The sequence below is a fragment of the Drosophila yakuba genome, chromosome 3R (genome assembly GCF_016746365.2).
Source record: "Drosophila yakuba strain Tai18E2 chromosome 3R, Prin_Dyak_Tai18E2_2.1, whole genome shotgun sequence".
Classification (NCBI taxonomy): Eukaryota; Metazoa; Arthropoda; class Insecta; order Diptera; family Drosophilidae; genus Drosophila; species Drosophila yakuba.
In genome coordinates, this window is record NC_052530.2 from 9,132,913 (window position 1) to 9,152,179 (window position 19,267).

The 19,267-nt window shown below is 38.1% G+C and overlaps 3 protein-coding genes across 22 annotated transcripts; 1 reads left to right on the plus strand and 2 right to left on the minus strand.

Moving 5' to 3' along the window:
- On the minus strand, positions 1-2,418 carry LOC6536075. The gene is made up of 7 exons (XM_002096649.4): positions 2,100-2,418; positions 1,736-2,043; positions 1,107-1,666; positions 903-1,049; positions 739-849; positions 499-656; positions 1-440 (listed from the first exon to the last, which is right to left on the minus strand). Exons 1-7 carry the CDS (start codon positions 2,317-2,319, stop codon positions 151-153), a joined length of 1,794 nt encoding a protein of 597 aa, XP_002096685.1. The 5' UTR covers positions 2,320-2,418; the 3' UTR covers positions 1-150.
- Positions 2,419-2,470: 52 nt separating this feature from the next.
- On the minus strand, positions 2,471-15,929 carry LOC6536076 (phosphatidylinositol-binding clathrin assembly protein LAP). 19 transcript variants are annotated; one of them, XM_015192069.3, is made up of 16 exons: positions 15,406-15,929; positions 12,946-13,088; positions 12,490-12,565; positions 12,128-12,160; positions 11,799-11,901; positions 11,612-11,733; positions 11,357-11,550; positions 11,157-11,293; positions 10,520-10,682; positions 10,205-10,445; positions 9,482-9,577; positions 8,775-9,026; positions 7,415-7,694; positions 6,907-7,006; positions 5,669-5,758; positions 2,471-5,060 (listed from the first exon to the last, which is right to left on the minus strand). In XM_015192069.3, exons 1-16 carry the CDS (start codon positions 15,539-15,541, stop codon positions 4,881-4,883), a joined length of 2,346 nt encoding a protein of 781 aa, XP_015047555.2. In that variant the 5' UTR covers positions 15,542-15,929; the 3' UTR covers positions 2,471-4,880. The 19 variants fall into 19 exon arrangements, with proteins under 19 accessions (XP_015047555.2, XP_015047549.2, XP_039231933.1 ...); XM_015192063.3 differs by having other exon boundaries at positions 7,415-7,616; positions 10,163-10,445; XM_039375999.2 differs by having other exon boundaries at positions 10,163-10,445.
- A 441-nt stretch (positions 15,930-16,370) lies between these two features.
- LOC6536077 (protein SHQ1 homolog) lies at positions 16,371-19,065 on the plus strand. Of its 2 annotated transcripts, none has more exons than XM_015192071.3 (3): positions 16,371-16,725; positions 16,812-17,220; positions 17,267-19,065. In XM_015192071.3, exons 1-3 carry the CDS (start codon positions 16,466-16,468, stop codon positions 18,419-18,421), a joined length of 1,824 nt encoding a protein of 607 aa, XP_015047557.2. In that variant the 5' UTR covers positions 16,371-16,465; the 3' UTR covers positions 18,422-19,065. The 2 variants fall into 2 exon arrangements, with proteins under 2 accessions (XP_015047557.2, XP_002096687.2); XM_002096651.4 differs by having other exon boundaries at positions 16,372-16,725; positions 17,279-19,065.
- The last annotated feature ends 202 nt before the right edge of the window (positions 19,066-19,267 follow it).

A 19,267-nucleotide genomic window follows, 5' to 3' on the forward strand; every position in this document is an offset into this window, starting at 1 on the left:
TTGTTTTGGAATTTCGCCAATGCAAAGCTCACGATTTTTTATTTTTTCGAAGCCACCAATTGTGCGGACAATTCAAATTGTTTGTTAACGGACAGAATTTAAGTTACTTCAAATTTGATATAGCTGCAACACGAATAGCTAACTTAACATTTACATTTCATCCCGTTTGGCCAGCTCCTCCACAAGCTTAGCACTCTGTGCCTTGATTTGTTTGCGGTTGGGCACATTGGCCATGGTCTTGTTCTCCTGCAGGATGTCATCCTCGGGAGCTGTTGGAGCCTGCTCTTCATTATCCACCGGCTCGTACATATCTAGGCTGGCCAAGAAGTCGGCATGGTACTCCTCGACATTTCGTTTGATGGTCGCCGGCTTGAGCTCAACTGCATAAGCCTTCATCAGCTTGTAAATCTTACGCTTCACCATGTGCATAATGTTATCAACTGTGGGCAGAGTGATTTAGATTAATGGCTACAGTTTAATTATAGATGTCGGCTCAACTATTCTCCTCGAAAATCTCTGGGGCAGCAGCCCTCATGTTCAGCATTTCGAATTTAAGCAAGGGGAGCTTTAAGTACGAGTTTGGATACTGGGCACGAAGTAATTTGGGCTGGCGATCAATGTGACGAAGAATCTCCAATAAATTCCAAATGCTTACTCTGTAATCGACATGATAATATTCTTTTTATATCACTATAATAATTGTCTGCTTTTTTTATAAGATTCAAAAAACCTAGTTACCTTAACATAACATATGCATCAGCTCTATTCTTAAGATGTTGCAAAGTATCTTGCTCAAATTGGATGTCATTTTGAAGCGTCTTCTTTAAGTCCTTGATGCGCTCCAAGCGACTATAAAACAAGCGAAGTTAAGAAAATGGGTAATAAAGGAGTTATTTACCTACTTAATCTCTTCCTCTGAGAGATTGTTGATAAGGACACCTTTCAAGACACTGGCGCACTTCATCTTGGTTTCCAGCATTTCATGAGCTAACATGTCATTAACAATCATGCGATGTAGTTTATCGTTGTTGTCCACCTGGCTCTTCATTCTGAAATTTACATGGATAAGTATTCTCAAATAAATAGAATACACTTTAATGACACACCGTGGATAAATTTCCTTGGCCTGCGAACAAAGTGTTACAAACTTGACCTCCTTGATAGTCTTTTCCACAGCCTTAAGCTCCAGTTTTAGGATCATCATGCTCTGAGTTTCGCGAACATATCGCTTTAGATTCGTCGTAGGAGGCGCCTCCTTGGGCTTGTTGAAATTAACAATTGATGTACCTGCTGGTTTCTTTAAAGCAGACAGCATTTGCAATTTATGCTGCAGGTTTTTTCGGGATTTCTCCTCCATATTTCGGAACTCATCGTTTAACTCCTTGAACTTGGCGATCGCCGGCATGCCTAGGAACAGAATATGTTTGATGAAGTTGGATTGATCATCCATGTCACTGCTAAGGGAGCGCAAGATGGGTTCATAAAAAATCTCGTCATGAACGAGCACCTGTATCATCTTTTTATAAGTATTGTTGATCGTCTTGATCGCCTTTAGGCGTACATTCGAATTTTCAATCTTCTTTAGAAAAACTCGGGACTTCAGCTCCTCGTCGAGAATAAATTCGTTCTGGTACTTGATGCGATTTTGTAGAAGTGCCCTTCGCAGCTACCGAACCCAAATTTAAGGTAACAATTAAAAGGGCAAGTTGCAAGTAATATACTTAATTATACAAACCAGCTGTTCCTTGTAATGCTGCTTCAATTGTTCTAAGCGAAACTCCAAACGATCACGTTCCTTTCTCATCACAAAGGTTCGCTGATTAATGTTGTCCACTACCAAATGAATTGGCATCTTCTGGTACAGTCTCTGCAGCGGCTTATGGTTGATGAGAAAGTTACGGATCTTATGGGTGTTGTCGTTGACCAGAATATTCTGTAATTTTGTGCGACCATCTCGACATTGCAACTTTAGGCGCTTGTTCTCTCGAAAGTATCGCTGGCGATTGGCCTTCGACTCATGATTCTTAAACACCAAACGTCGCGCTGTTCATTATGTATTATTAACGGAGCGATATCAAACCCAGAAAGATATATCTTACTCAACAGGTCGGTCATTCCCTTAAACTGCTCCGTTAGGGAGTTGGGTGTCCATCGCTCATCCACCATCACATGCTGATGGACGTATGACATGCCAAAAAATCCATGAAAGCGCAAGGAGCGCGGATGCACAGGCTTCGGGGCCAGGACATCCTTCTCTCGATTCTTGTCCCGACGTGGTATATAGGCCATACCTCTCTGGCGCAAAGTACACGGCGGCATGGTGAGTGCTTTAGGGGCTCTTGGCTAAATTGTGATTTGATGGAGCTTATTGAACATTCAATTCTCGTATGGATGTGATCACTTCAAGAAAACTATTTGTTTGACACTATCATAGCCGCCGACTCCAAAGAATAATACAAAATCAACGAAATATGTTTTTGTTTTACACATTTATTTTGCACTAACATTTCATTTCTGTTTTGTTTTATAGTTGGGTTTGTTTCAACATAATTTTTAATAATACACAATATATTTTACTCCTATTTAATGAGAATGTGTGCATATTACATACTCGAGTAGTTTGCATTTCCATGAGATTGGATCGAATTGTAAGAATTCATTGCGACAAAAATGTCTTTAAATTTATATGTGTTCTTATTCATTTAAATAGGGTTCTTTTGAGAGAGAGTACACAAACTAATAGAAACATAGTAACACTTTGATTCAAACATAAATAGTTCTTAGTTGTATATATTCTGCATTGCACGATCGATGGTTATCTACAAGATACATTCGATTTGGTAAGCCAACCCTCCAAGCAAGCTTCATTGCAAATTGTCGACCAAATATATCTCACTACTTATTGATCATTTATTAAGATTCATTAGAATCATATACAAGTGGTCGCAATTTTCTAATAGTTTTAGTTCTGCAAGTTCTAAACGCATACTTCGTGTAGACAGTAAGTGTAGTTTTAAGTTAGTCCTAAGTATGAGAATAGTTTAGCTCAAACACCAGCGTATATATATTGTCATAAAACATTTTTTTTGTAATTTTTGAGTGTATAATTTTGCTAAATGTACATTGATTTGAGTTCGGGGCTTTACGTTTACATAAGCTGTAGCTTTAATGAAAATTCCATACATGATTGTTTGCTTCTAACGATTATTGCATTTGCGTTGTTCTTTGCCTACGAGAGTTGACCCACCTATTCCAATAGTAGGACATGCTAGACCGCAAATCCTGGTCAACCTTCTTATTTAATATTTTTACTAAATTGTTGCCTACTTTGGTGAGCAATAAAATTGCATTTTGGCTGGTGCAAAAATATAACGTACTTTTCTGCTTATGTGATTATTTTAAAATGATAACAGCGAAAAACTGACGGTGTTACCGATAGCAACTGGTATATAATTTTGAAGAATTAACGACTTTACCGGACAGACTCCCATTGATAGGAGTATGAAAGCGACAGAATTTAAAGCGTTTGCGATGGGATGTGAAGATAGTTGAAGAAACCTTTGAACCATCAAAAATACCTCACTGAAGGAGGGTAATGGATTGGAGTTGATAAAAGATTTGGAAGTCATTTACTTTGTTTGATTTTGGCAATTAATTCCAGTGCAGCGCAAAATAAAAAAAATAATGCAAATTATTATTAAATTAATATTTCATATTATTTATATAAATTTTATTTAAACATAGCTCAGCTTGTCGCGTAGCAGGAAAAGTTCTACATTCACGTCTTATGCTTTATATACACATTCTTGAAATGAACTATGTACGTATATGATGTCAGTTTTCTATCGAGTACTAGAAGCAATTAAATAAATTTCTAACACAACGTACGTACTAAAGTATAACACATATTAAATAAACGTTGCGGTTTTCTAGAATTTAAACATATTAACAACACATTTTACATTGGCGTTGCTTGTATTTTTTTTATAAATAATACTTAATAATTACATATGTTTTCTCCTTCGCAAATTAAATTTGGACAAAATTGAAGCTAGTTTGGAATGCATTTACAAATATTTGCCGTTCAATAAATCATAAATTGCTTAACAAAACTTTAAAAAGTATAATAGGTACATATTTAGTCACAAGAAATGACTAAAAATAACAGGAAAGCATTGACAGACGGATTAAAATATTGCAAATTATTACGTTAGGCTGTGCAAGCACTTTGACTGCGTTTGAAAATACGATCTTAATTTTGTTTTGAGACAGTTAACGTAGTTGCACTAGATAATTCAACGTGTGTTTAGTGATTGGCGTAGGACACAACTACAGGTTTCGTAAAGACTTATTTTTAGGTTAATAGGTATATTTCACATAGGTTACTTTCCGTTAGCTATTGCGGGAAATTGTTTCGTTTTAGCTTTTGCTTTCTCTTCATTCGTTTAAGCATGGTATATAAATTGGTGTATACATATAAATAGTCAAACTTATTTGCTTTCATTTAAATAGTAATAATATAAATATATATATATATATATATATATGTATGTATATAGCATTTTTCGTGTTTTCTCAATGTTCAACATTATAATATATTTTCTTATCTGCTTCCGTCTCATTTGTGTTTGCCATTGTTGCTGCTTTTTCCATAAACTTTATATATATTTTCTGTATCATTGGGTAAACAGGATACATACTGCAATTTTAAGATCTTGATTTTCACTTGCACGTTTATATAATATATAATTATGGGTTTATTTAATATTTCATTACACGTTTGTGTCTGTGAGTGTGGTTGGATATATGCCGTCTATGAGGTTAGAGCGCTCAGACTGAGTGAGTGAGTGGGTTGCACGTATGAGCTCCTTAGGGACCGCTTATAACGCACCAAATGGGTCGAGTGGGACGCCTTTATTGCTGCCATTCTGCGTTGGCTGGATGGGTTGCATGATGCCTGTTGCATTACTGTGCGGCGCCGCCATCATCGTCGGTTGCACCCCAGTCAAAGGGGCTGCTGCCTGCCCCATCATACTTGGCTGTCCCATCACCGTCATTCCCTACAAGAGTCATTAAGAAGGACGTTAAAAACGAACATAAAAAGTTTGTTAAATTTAAATTCATGCACTGAAAAGGGAATACTTATTAACTGCTATGACAGACGCAATGCTACAAAATCAGTGGCAGGAAAAGAATGGTCGTTTGGGCTAAGTAGGAGGGGCCGCAGTGAGCTTGAAAAACAGTTGCTACAGACAGGTGACATAGTAACTCCATTAGGAACAAAATGTCTACTAAACTAAAAATTTTGATTTAAATAAATAAAAAACAGATACAAATGGAAGATAGTAATGCAATTTAGTTCACAGACGAGAATCATAGAGTAGGAACACTTAAAACGCTTGTTACGGTTCATCAAGAGGGAATTGTTGGCACGTTTCTTGGAAAGTTAGAAGGAAGTTCTTGGCGTATGGGTCACATTTATATGTTATAGTGCTGGAGATGATAGAAATTCGATTGGTAAACAAAATGAAAACAAATAAAACTAAAATAATGTTTTTATTTAAGAAAAACGGCAACTCAGGGCAAAACCAAGATGATATTTATATAGAATTTTTCATTCTGCTTCTTTTTGTAATGGTTCATTTCGTTCGTTTCAGCATCATCTTACCTGCATATAATTTGGCATTACAGGATAACTAGCATGTATATACGGATGATTGATTGTGATTGGCGCAGGACTTACGGTCATGCCATGTGCCTACGTGTTGCATATTGGTATATATAGGCATATTGATAGAATATATATTGATATATCACAAAGACACATACACACACACAGACAGCATTAGCACAGGCGCAGCGTGAGTTGTCATACGTGATTCGTTTGTTGTTGTTTGTTTGATTGGATTCAATATATATTTAGTTGTGATTCAATTTGATTCAGTTCGGTTAACGTTTTTCGATTTTGCGGTATGCGTTGGGATAGTTGAGATATAAAGCAAACATAAAATAAAGAAAAGAAAGAAGTTGATAGTTTATATATACTCCGTCGAAATGCAAATAAAAAAATAAAATAAAAAGGATTTAAAACTATAAAATGGGTATATGTGAATTGTCGTATTCGTGTGCTCCGTGTTTTGTGTGCGGAGACCTAAACCCATCATCAAAGCCCTGCTCTCCAGGATGCCCTATTGCATATGATCTAGTGCTGTTTACTGTGATTCTGTTGTATAAGTGGATAAGTGGAAGGTGTGTGGAAACTAGGGCCAAGGTTATGTGTGGACAAAATTAAGTCAAACTTACAACCCGCAGACTTGATTTTGCGCTTTGATTCTGGTCGTCCAATTTATAATTATGATGTACGAAAAACACTTAGAAATTTAAAGGTGACTGCCACAATGAAGACATATTAAATATAATAATTTACTTTAAATCTTATCAAGACAATTTTAAGCAGGCTAAAAAATTTTCATACAGATCAAAAATGTACTGTTAACCAAGGAAACCAAGTAGCTCAAGTTGTAAATTTATACGGATTGTGCAATTGGCAAATAAACATTAATTTTTATAATTTAGTTCACATTAAATTAGGTAAAGTGTAGTGTACTTTACATGAAGTGTAGCCTAAAGTGTTGGGTGACACAAAATCGTTAGAAAATGATATGAAAAAAACAATGCATTAACATAAGTAAAGAAATGTGTCATTTGTTTTTTTCTCTGGCATTGTTATATTTCGTATTATTTTTTGTGTCTGCTTCGGCACAAATTCTAGTGAATTTAAATTTTTTTTGAGTCACTTATTAAACTTGAACAAATTCGAGGCAACGTAGATTCTTTCGAGTAGTATTGATTGTTTTTGAGTAGAGTAGTTCGGTAGACAGAAGAGTTAGAGTAGGCAAAACTCACCATTGGACGGTAGCCAGCACCAGTAGTAGCCGCCATTGGTTGGGGTGTCCAATTAGCACCTGGTTTCGCTGTATTTTTAGGTGAATTCCATTGCACGGGTCTATGAGAATAATGGGGTAAGAGAGTAATGATATATAGACGGCGTCAATGAACACGGCATTTTGAATTTTGGGGTTTTTTTTTCATCTAAAACGATATCTGCGTGATTTCGAACCATTTTTGGATGAATATTATGTACACGTATGGAACATGAATATGGCTATATGGTCGGGAGGGTCAGTTCGGAATGGTATTGGATTAAAGGATCATCAAAGGATCAGTTTCATCGGAAGTGGAGCATGGCTTATCAAACAGATCTGTGGCAGATCGAAAATGACACGATTCAGCCATCTACTGCGGATGAACTGAAAGGGATGTGACAACATGGATTCTAATCAACATTCTGGTTTGGCTTTGCTTTCGAACGCACGCACACACAATCATCAGTTTATTGGCTCGATCTACTCACTTTGCACTTGCCGTTTTGTTAATATTTAAGTTATCAACGAGTGACATTAGTGAACTATCCAAGTCGCCGGTAATTATCTTTCCAGTGCCAGCTGGTGGCTGCTGCTGTTGCTGCTGGTGTTGCTGCTGGTATTGCTGCTGGTGTTGCTGCTGGTGCTGCTGCTGTTGTAACGTTAGGATCGAACTGCTATTGCTGGAGTAACCTGCGGCGACAACGTTCATTTGATTGCTGTTGTTGCTGGCTGAGGCCGGCTTTAGGACATCGCCCAAGGCATCGAAGCCTTTGATAGATTTATATAATTCAGGCGACATGGTTGTTTGGGGATAGCCATAGCCAATGCACCGTTTTTAGCAGACATTTATACACAGAGACAAACACATTGGTGTATATATAGTAGATATGCATAATTAATGAAGCCGATGAGCCCAAAGGATTTGTTTTGATGTTTGTCGAGTTAGCGTTGAGTTTGATTGCCGTAGATATTTGATATTTCGGTTGTAATTTGTTTTTAAGATTTGTCATTTTGCCAGCGTAATCATAAAACACACAAATATGTTTTAGCAATTTGTTGAGATTTAAGTGTTCAATATGTATTTGTGCCACCAACATTAACATGATACAATGTGAAATTGTTTTTAGTTTGATATTTTTGATTTTTACGTTCAGTACATAAGAACATAAGAGAGAGAAAAAGAGAAAAAATAACATTTACAAAATAAATAACATGAAATTGCATTGTATATTTAAAGATTTGGGAATTTTCGATCTCTAATGATTTTTGACATATGTTGGATTAATAATAGGTTATCATTTACACACACATGACATAGGAAAGATTATTTACAAAGCAGAATAATTTGTTGTTAATGTAATTTGTGTTAATGTGTTAGGTGTTGCATTATATTATAGAAAATACATCCTGAAAAGTTCAGAATTTAAAAAGCAAAAATTCTTCTAGCGGAATTAAACACAAAATGAAAAAGTTAACAGACAGTTATCACAAGAAACACACATTTAATAATATTTTTGTAGAAAATTAATTAAAAGTAAAGAGACAACAACGCAGCTTCCTTGGACGAGTTTATAGTCGATTGCAGACAGCTCAATTTCATAAAATAGCTACAAAACACGAGCAGACAACAGAGGGAAAAGCGCGTTCTGTTTGGTGTTGATGAGCATCAGTGGCAATGGCCAAAGCTCAGGAGATCTTGGATGCTGAGATAGAAAAGTCAGTGTCCGATACAGTACTACAAGCCAGTGATGGATCAAGCTTTGTACAAAAACAAAGCACGCGGAGGAACATATGCTTGTGATTAATGGGTTTGTTTTCGTTTTGCGTCGAGGAGCTACGTATGTTCACCTGGTGGAAACTGAGCTGCTGACATGGAAGGTGGCAATATCGCTTGCTGTTGCGGCCAGTATTGCTGCTGCTGCTGTAGTTGCAGCTGCTGTTGCTGCTGCTGCACATATAAAGCCGCTTGTTGTTGTGGTTGCTTCTGCTGATCCATGAAATTTATATTGTTGCCAAAGGGAGCAGCAACAGATTCAGCAGAGAGTGAGACTTGGGGCAACGACATGTCATCAAAAAATGGATTTGGCAACGACGTTGAAGCTGTGTAAAATGTAACGCAAACATTCAGAGGATAACAATTAAAATAAGTAATAAAAAAAATAAAATATAATAAAAACTGGCATTGAAAAATACAGGTAAGGGATAAGGTTTCTAATATCATCACGCATAGTTCTGATCGATTTCTATATACGCACTAAAGAATTTTCTTAGCTTTTTGTTGAATCTGTTTAAAGAGTGGAAATTAGTCAGGCTTATTAAATCGCATGCTACATTTGTTTCGGTATAAATCAAACACATCACAGTTGGATGATATTACTAGCATTGTTATTTCCTTAACCAATTGGTAAACTAATGCGAACCAATTTTAAATTGTTAGAAAATCATAAGCATGTTGTTAGTGACTGCTTATTAAATATTTAAATATGTATTCTTAGGATTAGATTTTAGCTTGCAGTTAGGAATGAATGAAGATTGAAGACCATCGAGTGACTTACCTGCCGGTTCCGTATTACCAAATACGGATGAGAAATTACTATCGGAAACGAATGCATTTGTAGCAGCAGCGGAGGAAACTGATGCTCCATTGAAACCTATTTTTGTTTGTTTTATTTTGAAATTTTTTGGTGGTTTTGTTTCAGTTTAGTTGGGTGTATGTGGGCGGTGGACAGTGGGCGATGGTCGTTGTCGTGTTTTGGCAGATTTGCGATTGGTTTCGTAACCGAGGAGTTGTTTTCGGTATCGTTGTTGAAGATGTTGTTATTACAGTTTCAGGTTGGAAAAAAACAGTGATGAAAAAATGAAGAGTAACAATACATTAGACAAGAATTTAAAAAAAAATCAAAACTTACAAAAATAAGTATGGTAAATAATTAAATGGATAAAAAATATATCGTTATGATTTTAATTATGAATAATGATGATTCATGTAAACTTGTGCAAACAGACGTCTAAGCTGAAGGGATAAGGAGACAGACAAAGGGTGAGAGGCGTCTAGGGCGCCTGAAAAGTGCGCTCCTCATAGCTCTGATTTTTAGAATACGACAACATAAATAGGTAAGATCACTACACTTACACATCGACTGTTACCTATGTACAGCACAAAATAAATGTAACTTAAATCGTAATCGCTAAACAAGAACTTAGGACGAAATAATAAGAAAATTATAACATGCTACCATTATTATGCATCCACAAATTATTGGCATTGAGTGCAGCACCTGTGGCTCCAACAGCAGCTGCTCCGCCTTCAAACATGTCTGCGAAAGGATTGCCCAACTGCAGCAGATCGTCGGAGGCCTTGGTGGCTGCTGCAGCAGCAGCGGGCTGCGCAGACGCGGCACCGAACAGATCAACTATCGGCTGGCCAGCCTGCGCGGCTGGCGGCGACGATAGAAATGGATTTGTTAGTGCAGCGTTAGCGCCAGTAGCACCGCTGCTGGTGGGCGACGACACCTTGGACTAGCGGAAGAGCAGGCAGATAAATGGATTATTTGGGGTGTGATCTTAAAGGATAATGTTTGAAATAAACTTACCTTGTACTGGTTCATAGCGGCCTCCTCTTCGGCCAAAACCTGGGCCTTAAGCTGCTCGTCAATGCCGTTGGTGGTATCAAATTTGCTGGACGCAGCTGCAGTACCGAAAGCCGAGCTGGTAGAAGACAGGGCAGATACAGCGGATTTTACATTACGCTGATTACTAATGTTTGCCAGGCATTCAAATCAGGTGCAACGTAATAACCAAGGGAAATAATAGAAAAAAACAAAAGAAAAGCAAGTCAAAAATATATCGCAACAATACAATAAGTAGTAAAGTTAATAAAATCAATATACAATAAGAACTAAAATAATTCCTTAATCATTCATAAATAATTGCTAAATTTAAAATAATTTAGCTTACTACTTTATATATCATTGAAAATACGTCGAAATTTGTCAAATAGAAATAAGCTAACCAATTGTAATGCTTAAATTTTGTTAGCATATAAAAAGTCCAATAGATCGATTTCGGAGTTTGATATTTTAGATGTACAAATCACTTGAATATCGAAATTTTTTCTGCATTCTTTATAATCCAAAGCTTCAAACTCCTACTACCATCTATTGGTATTGTACCATTGCATGGTACTACCATGCATGTGTCGCACTATTGCATCAAAATAGATCTACAAACCTCGATGACTGTGTAGGAGTATTAGCAGCGGATACTTTTCGACCCTCAAGCGTGGCCAAGTGCTGCTCCAAGGCATCTAACAACGAGCTGGGCGCCTTGGTCAAATCGGGTATATCACCCTTGTCTATGCCCACATTCTGGAAATATAAAACAGAATATGAAAAAACTGAAGTATATATATTAACATACGACACTCTTACCTCAGCCACTTTTAAGAACTCTCCAACACGATCCATTCGCACCAAGAACTTCTTATAAAGATCCAGCGCATCGCGGGCATGTTTCTTGTTCATGTCGAAATATTTTTCAAGCAAATTTATAATGCCATCATTGTAGCAAGCAAACAATCGTATGAGATCGCGGAACAAGAGCATAAAGCTCATATTGATGACGCCTGAAAATGATCAAAATCGTTATATTTACATTTTACAAATTATTTGGAAGTATAAACATACCATTGGACAAGTCGTTGGATTGGCAGTCGAACTCTAAAAGTGCATCCAATTGTGCCTGCAAAACTGGCAAAGTCTTTAGAAGCTTTTCCGCGTTCATGCTGCGTAGCGAGCCTTCCTCTTTGCTAAAATGATAGATTGCGATACAAATCAATCAGATGACTCTTAAATGTGAACAGGCTTTACTTACCCCCGTTTGACTTTGCAAAAGTCAAAGGCCATGGCTCGATAGGAGAGCGATTTCTCATTCAAATACTTGGCGTAGCGCCGAATAAAGGGAGACATATCGTAACCTGTTGATTGGGCAAAAGATATAGTAAAGATATCCAATCATGCAGGTCACACAAATGTTGGGCAATGCCAAATACGAAACTTAAAAAGAATTGTCTTTTGGTTAGTTAATTTCGCTTTAAATAATAAGTTGAACAAATTTTAGTAACAACCAGTTGTGAATTCAATGCCTCTAGCCAAATAAGGAAAGTTATATCCAATTGCTAATAGCTTCTGTGTAATACTTACCCATTCTGCCACCAGGAACGCCCATGCCACCATCTGTATAAGGTTTATATTTTTTGATATTGAATATTTATTTTGGATAATTGCATTTTTCAAGTTGTTGTTAGCCAGCATATTGTATGTTGTATGTAGGTCAGTAAGCAGCGCAATTCGGTATTAATATATTTGGTTTAGAAATTGTTGTTAATCAAATAAAAGTACAAATGATGAAGCCAAACGTTCGCGCAGCATTTGCATGAGTTGAAAAAGAGAATGAGAGAGGAATGATCAAAATGTAGGCATTAGTGAACAATTTAAAATAGGTAAATCGATTAAATCGTCGATGCGTTCGAAACAAATTTTGGATATTTAAAAAATATTTATACCTTGTACAGTTCCTTTATCCAGAAAGGAGCTGAGATTGAATGTCGAATTGCTAGACGCAAGATATTGCATAAACCGCTGGAAAGATTTTAAATATTATTTAGACAATAAGAAATTGCAAATAAATTGGTATTAAGCTTAAAAATTGGACCTCATATATTATCTGTTGTGGTCCTATTTATACTTAATTATTTTTCATTGAAGACAAATTTTTTTGTCACCAGATAAATGAACGAACAGTAATTATTTACCATTACATTTAGCATACAAAATAATCAAGTAATGAGAATCTTATTATGTACGTGACCTTTTTTATAAAAGTGCCCATATTCTGTACAATAAATAAAAACAAATATATTACCTAATTTTTAACGCTTAAATGAAAGTAAAAATTTTATTGAAATACGCCCCTAAGCTTCACACAAACACTAGATACAGATAAATACTCAAATACAAACCTCATTGCCATATGCCATCAGATGATGTGTGGTTATCAGCGACTTGTAGACGACCACCCAGTTGGCATTCTGTGAACGCTCGATAAGTAAATTGGCCAGATGAGGTATTGACACATTCGGCTCGTTTGTGCAGTGCACCAAATCTGCAGGTAAAACAGGCAAACAATTGATAAAATCGAATCTTTTGAATACTATTGTTTCGACTAACTTTAAAAAGCCACATACCACTTTAAAAGTAAATTTATCTTGTCTACAAAGAAACCAAGTTTCTGTAAAGATTATTGTTATTATTTGGTTCTCTGCTGCACGACCGAACCTCCCATAAATTTAATCATCTTGTTTTTTGCGTCCCATTATCGGTCGCGACTCTTAGTCGTTGTTGGCTTATCAGCGCATTCAGTTTGCAACCGCCAATCAAGCTAAATATTAACGGAAAAGTGTCGATGATAAGCGCAGAATCCCATTGTGTCTACTATCATGCGGTTCCATTTGAAGCATTTCCCATTTCAGTTGCAAAGTGTTTGTCGCAGAGCAGAATAATTGCATGGGATTCGAGGGGCGTTGCACATGCCAGACCTGATGTTCAACGGCATTTTGCTTTATTTTGTTTGGGAAAGCTGACGGGCGCCAGACCAGTGATTCATGCATACATACATACATAAATAAGAACAAATTTCAATAAACAGTAAATGTGGAAAATTGATTGGCCCTTGTAAACGAAACTGGTGAGTTTCTGAACGAGCACAGTGGTCTGGGTCTGTTCCTTTATGAAAAGGGCATTGGAATTGCAGAGTAGTAAACCATTTTGAAAGAGTTATTTAGTTAAAATTTCTATCCGCCCCTACTTTTTTAGTCTGATTCACGTACATTTTCGAGTGATTTACAGTTGTTTAGTAGCCTAGTTATCGCTGGACTGAATCCACATTCTTATGCTCTTAAATAATTTAAGTAGATGTGGTAGATGATAAAGGCAAATGTTTGTCGGGAGATGTGAGTTAAAAAGGGCAGCCCATTGATAATCCATTTCAATAATTATTGCCCACTTGTGTAGCTGGTTGAAATATTCTGGAATATTTTTAGTCAGCCCAAAACGCTGTAAGTATTGTTGTTTGCGTAAACACACAACTGGTTTTATTATAGGACGAAAGTGGTTAACAAAAGAAAATAGGGAAAATAGGTAAAAGAAATACATTTCATGCTACCTGTTGGTGGCTTTGTAATATGTACGAATTTACTCTAAACTCCGATTTAATTTTTATAGAGTTTTGCTACGTGAATTAAACATAACATATAATATAAAATGATTATCTTAAATAAACAGAACACACAAAACAACATACAGCATGTGTGGCCAAATTTTGGGTTATATTTATTTTTGGTCGTGGACAAATGCAAATTCATTGGAAGTTGCTCTGCGGCAACTGCAATACAATGTTTATGTGGCAAGTAACGCCCTCAGTATTGCCCTCTTTAATCGTAGCCATATCTGATGACTCATCTGAAAAAAGTTTTGCCAACCAGCAATATAAAAGGGGGTCACAATGCGAGTAAGACTAACCAAAAAAACCAGATTTCAACGGGAATATCAAGATATTGGGCTCTTTAGAAGTTTTTGCAAAATTCAAACGTCTAAGGAAATCCAGCAAATTAGGAAAAGACTCGTGCATAAATTTAACAAGCAATGATACAGCGACAACAACAATCCCTGATTTCGCGGGCGTTTTAAGCCATTCAAAGCCCCTACAAACACACGTGCACCCGTGGGAAAGTGACGTAACATTAGAGAGAGAGAGCGCGTTGGGTAGAAAGAGATGGGAGTGCAATCAATGACGAACGGAGTCCACAAACACCAGCAGCTGAGCTCCAGATGCAATTGTGGGAGGTGGTAGATGTTTGTGGGACTCTGTGGACTGTAAACAGTGGTTTCGTTTTCAGAAAACTTTTTGATTTATCGCACAAAAACTCAAAGCAAGTGAAGATGGAGTGAGAAAGCCAAGTGACCCGAACTGGTTGCATCTGAATTACTTTTACAGCGGGTATTAGCTGTGGCAATAGTGTTTTTTATTTAAAGTAAATTAAAAATTTTTATTTTCTTTACTAATTTGTTGTTAGTTTGTTGATTATAGTAAATATGTTATTGCGCTAGACTCATTTGATTTTCAATTTTTTGTTCACCTTATCCATTATTTTATCAATACCATTACCAAAAGGATTTTAATTTCAAGCAGTTAAGTTATTGCTATGAATGTTTGTAGATTCAAACAAATAACTTTAAAAGCTTTACAAAATAATAACAAAGAAATTTCAGCATTATTTTCGTGGTAGAGGGGTGCATCATCCCTAGTAGCACAAGTCTGTGCCTCTTTTCTCTCCGTGTGATAACACGGAAATGTAACCGTGATTTACGCAATGAAAGAGCGAAAGAGAGAGTAAGGGAAAGAGATAGACAGGGCCACTCACAGTCCAAGTGCTTCTTCTTCGGACCAATGCATTCCTCCGTAGTGGCCTTGCAAACGGACTTGGCGAGTCCTTGGCCCGCAAGGCTGTGACGGGCGGCCAGCAGCCTGTCGTTGATCGTTTGCCCTGCCATGGTCATGATGAAGCTGTTGTTGTTCCTGCTCCCGCTCGCTGGCTTTTATTTACTTGATTAATTTAATTATGCACCTAAGGAGCAGACCACACCGACACACACACTCACAAGCAGATACAGAGAGAGAGAGAGACACACACACGTATGGGGCGAGCGATAGACAGAGAGGTATTGATTGATTGAGAATATTTCGAACGGGAAAACTCTGCAACACGGGTTTCACGAATAAACGAACGGTAAGGATTTAGTGGTTCATACGTCACAATCACTTCACAATTTAACGCCGCGATTAATGCGCTCTCTAACCGGTACCTAACGCTGAAACGCGATTTTTTAATTCTCTATTTTTCCTCTGCCACAAATCGATAATGGCGACTGGCAAATGGAGCGAGTGTATGAGCAACGTCCTAATGCGTCCGCAAAGTGGAGCTAACGCGTGAAATCGACTTCAATTTACAACGTAAGGTAAGAAGATATCGATTGAATAACGTAAGGGAATACGAAGCGGTTGAAGTTAGCTTACAATGGCTTATAACTATGTTCTGAAAATGAAAAGTACTGATTTTTCTAAAGGTAAATATTGATATTAAAAAAATAAAAAATTTAAATAGCCTATAAACCGTACAAAGATTCAGGGATAAAACAATATTAATATTCGAATTCGAAATTTATACACTTTTAGACTTGTAAGTATTATTTAATTCATTTATTTTATAAATCGGGCTTTACTTATAATATACCTTAAAATTTGAAAAGTGGCTTTATTGGTCGGAAGTGTATCAGAACCCGCAGCCCATAACGTAAAGCTATCTGGAAGTTAACAGGAATTTTTTGTTTCGAGTAGGCGGTCATACTGGTCATTAAAATAAATAAAATTATACTAAAAAACAGTAGTTAGCAGAATCAGCAGTCTCGTAATAAAATTATAAGATGTTGAATGGACAGATTGCACACAGTTATTTGGAGAACTCGTGCACGCTGCTCATACCCCGCCCGCCTGCCCTGAATCAGTCCTCAAAGTGGCACCAGCCAGCAGCAGCTGCTGCTGCTTCTTCTTCCGCTAGTGAAGAGTTGTGTCAGGGGGCGGGGGTAGTAGAAGCGGAGGCGTTGCATGTGGATCGCATAAGAAACTGCGATATATTCGTTGACGCGCACGATCTTTATTTCTACGCAGACGTTAAGCTGTACAAGTGAGTCACGTCCGGCAATCTGGTCTCCCCACAGTGACGAAATACCAGCGATATCATTACGCACTATTGTTTTCCCCCTCTGACAGATTCCACAGCCGCCGCACCTTTGACTTGCGAGAGCTGAAGACACTGTTGATAAGGTTCAACACTAGAGAGAATCACTACCAAATTTGCCTGCGCTGTCTGCCCCTATCAGCGGGTGCCCAGGAGGGAACCGGTGGCGAAAGAGGAGGAGGCGGTGGTACGGGGGATACAGCCAAGCTGTGGAGTGGGCGCAAAGAGTACATCGCTACATTCCTGCACCTACCCACGCTGACCGACGCCACCAGTGCCCATTTGCCGGACAAGGAGCATCTGGTTCAGGAATGGAAACTTAAACGCATCACCGATCAGTGCCAATTGCAGCTCGACGGCCACGAGCGCACCTACAAGTTGACCAACAATTTCGGGTACGGCTATGCCAGCGAATACAGTGGACCGCTGGACGCGAGTGAGGTGGGTTCCATATTTTTTAAACTGCTCTTCCGCACAATAAACGCAGATGATTTCTCAGTTGGACAGAGCCACGTGCCGCGTTTCGGAGCCACATCGCATGAGCCCCATCCAAAGGCGACAAGAGCGTGTGGTCGATGAGATGAAGCGCTTTTCGCGCGAGCAGTACAAAATTAATTTTGTGGAGCTACAGGTTCCGTCCGGTCACCAGAATCCTTTACGCTACAAACCGAAAATCTACGAGACTTCCATGACCCAGGAACAAGCGCATCTGCTGCACAACATCAGCCGAAAGCTGACACGGGAACAGCAGCCGTGCGACGTCTTTCGGCAAAACGAGATCGATTGCGGGCTGATTAGCATCCTGTTGGCCATATGCTATGATGTGCGGACGACGAACAATGAGCCGACGTGTGAATCGGGCTGGACGCGAAGCATCCTCTGCCCGCTTTATTGTTACTTTGAGCAATTCGATAACTATCGGGACGTACTGATTGCCTTCTTGCGGCGAATGATAACCTACCCGCTGTACCGCAATTTCGAGCTGGGTCGCCAATGTGTACGAGATGCCATAGAAGTTTTAAAGGGCGGGCGCAACTGGTTGATTAACCAGTTGCTGCTGACGCACCAGCAGTTCGCCAGTGGTGATCCCAGTCGCGATAGCTTCAACAGTTACTATTTGGAGGACTATATCCGATATGTGACCAGTCCGAGCGCTTGCAGCGATGAGCACATGCGTCTCCTAGCCCGCAACCTTAAGAACGTGCTGATGGACGTAAACAAGCAGCACTTGGGCCTGGGGGTCACCGAGATTGAGACTGAGCTTATCAAGGAGCTGATGCAGGAGATGCGCATTGATGCGGGAAGCGACGGCTCCTCGCCGCAGCAACATGGCCATGGCGATGATGAGCTAGACCTTGAAACCGATACTTCTGGGCAGGAGGACGAGACTACTACTGATGATGATAGCGTCATAACCGACTCCTTCGACAGCATGGACATGGACATGCGACTGATCGAGAACGAAATTGTATATGAGGATGACGAGGAGGACGAGGATGGAGATGAGGATGACGATGAGGATGGGGATGGCGATGAGGACGACGACGACAGCAGTTCTTCCACCAGCAGCGAGGCGGAGGGAAACAGCGTCATTGAGCAGTGCAGCAACAGTGAGACAGCAGCCAGCACCAGCACCAAGTAAATTGCCACTTATGTCGAGTCCGGCAAGTCCTGCTCCTGCCTTGCCCAAAACAAACAAGCAACACAACCAACTTAATGTCAAAGAACGGAGGCTAAACAGTGATTACTTTTAAAATTAAAACAAAGTAAACAAACAAAAAACAAAGCCAAGTAAATGATGTAAGTTTACACAAAAATATCCCAAAAAAAAACTACTTAAATCTTAATTGTACAATAATTTAACGAGAAGCAAACCTAAAGATTTGTTCACGCCAAATGCGGAAAGATATTTGAATATTTATTCCCTTTTGCTCTACAATAACTTCGATTATAATTACACATACAAGTAAATCAGAACTTTAGCATTTAGTATGGCATTAGTGTACGAAACATTTGAATTTTGAATTCTGAACAGCGAAATCTAGTTGTGCATTTGTAAATACATCTATAACCTTATAGATATCGATATTGTTGGTGCTGCAAGCAAAAAAAAAAAAATAATGAATAAAATAAAATGGAAATGGAAAACAACCTCCAAACTGAATATACACTTTGGGCAAAAGTCATTAAGGATTTACATGTTAATGTTGTATGAGTGTCTTTTATGTGAGAAAAGAAGTATAAACGAAAATTCTAATAAAGTGGATAATACATATTTTTTACAAACGTGGCGTTAGTCATTTACTATTTTTACTCTGCGTATCGACCAAGAAGTCGTTTTAAAAAACTGTGACAAATAGGTAAGATTTTTGAAGGGGTATATCTAGCTTTCTTTAGTTTGTATTAATATAGTTTCAAGCATTTTATCAGCATTGCAAGTAAAATATATTTTCACTTTTAATACGCTTAAATCAACAACAAGAATGTT

Excerpts from the sequence above, each read along its gene's own strand:
- LOC6536075 (XM_002096649.4), bottom strand. The coding sequence starts at position 2,319 with ATGCCGCCGTGTACTTTGCGCCAGAGAGGTATGGCCTATATACCACGT. Across the intron at positions 2,044-2,099 it reads GGGAATGACCGACCTGTTGA|CGCGACGTTTGGTGTTTAAG; the intron begins GTAAGATATATC and ends CATAATGAACAG. Across the intron at positions 1,667-1,735 it reads AGCATTACAAGGAACAGCTG|CTGCGAAGGGCACTTCTACA; the intron begins GTTTGTATAATT and ends TGGGTTCGGTAG.
- LOC6536076 (XM_039375999.2), bottom strand. The coding sequence starts at position 15,541 with ATGACCATGGCAGGGCAAACGATCAACGACAGGCTGCTGGCCGCCCGT. Across the intron at positions 11,551-11,611 it reads ATCCAACGACTTGTCCAATG|GCGTCATCAATATGAGCTTT; the intron begins GTATGTTTATAC and ends GATCATTTTCAG. Across the intron at positions 5,759-6,906 it reads GTGCTGGCTACCGTCCAATG|GCACATGGCATGACCGTAAG; the intron begins GTGAGTTTTGCC and ends TGCAACACGTAG.
- LOC6536077 (XM_015192071.3), top strand. The coding sequence starts at position 16,466 with ATGTTGAATGGACAGATTGCACACAGTTATTTGGAGAACTCGTGCACG. Across the intron at positions 16,726-16,811 it reads GCAGACGTTAAGCTGTACAA|ATTCCACAGCCGCCGCACCT; the intron begins GTGAGTCACGTC and ends CCCCTCTGACAG. Across the intron at positions 17,221-17,266 it reads GACCGCTGGACGCGAGTGAG|ATGATTTCTCAGTTGGACAG; the intron begins GTGGGTTCCATA and ends CAATAAACGCAG.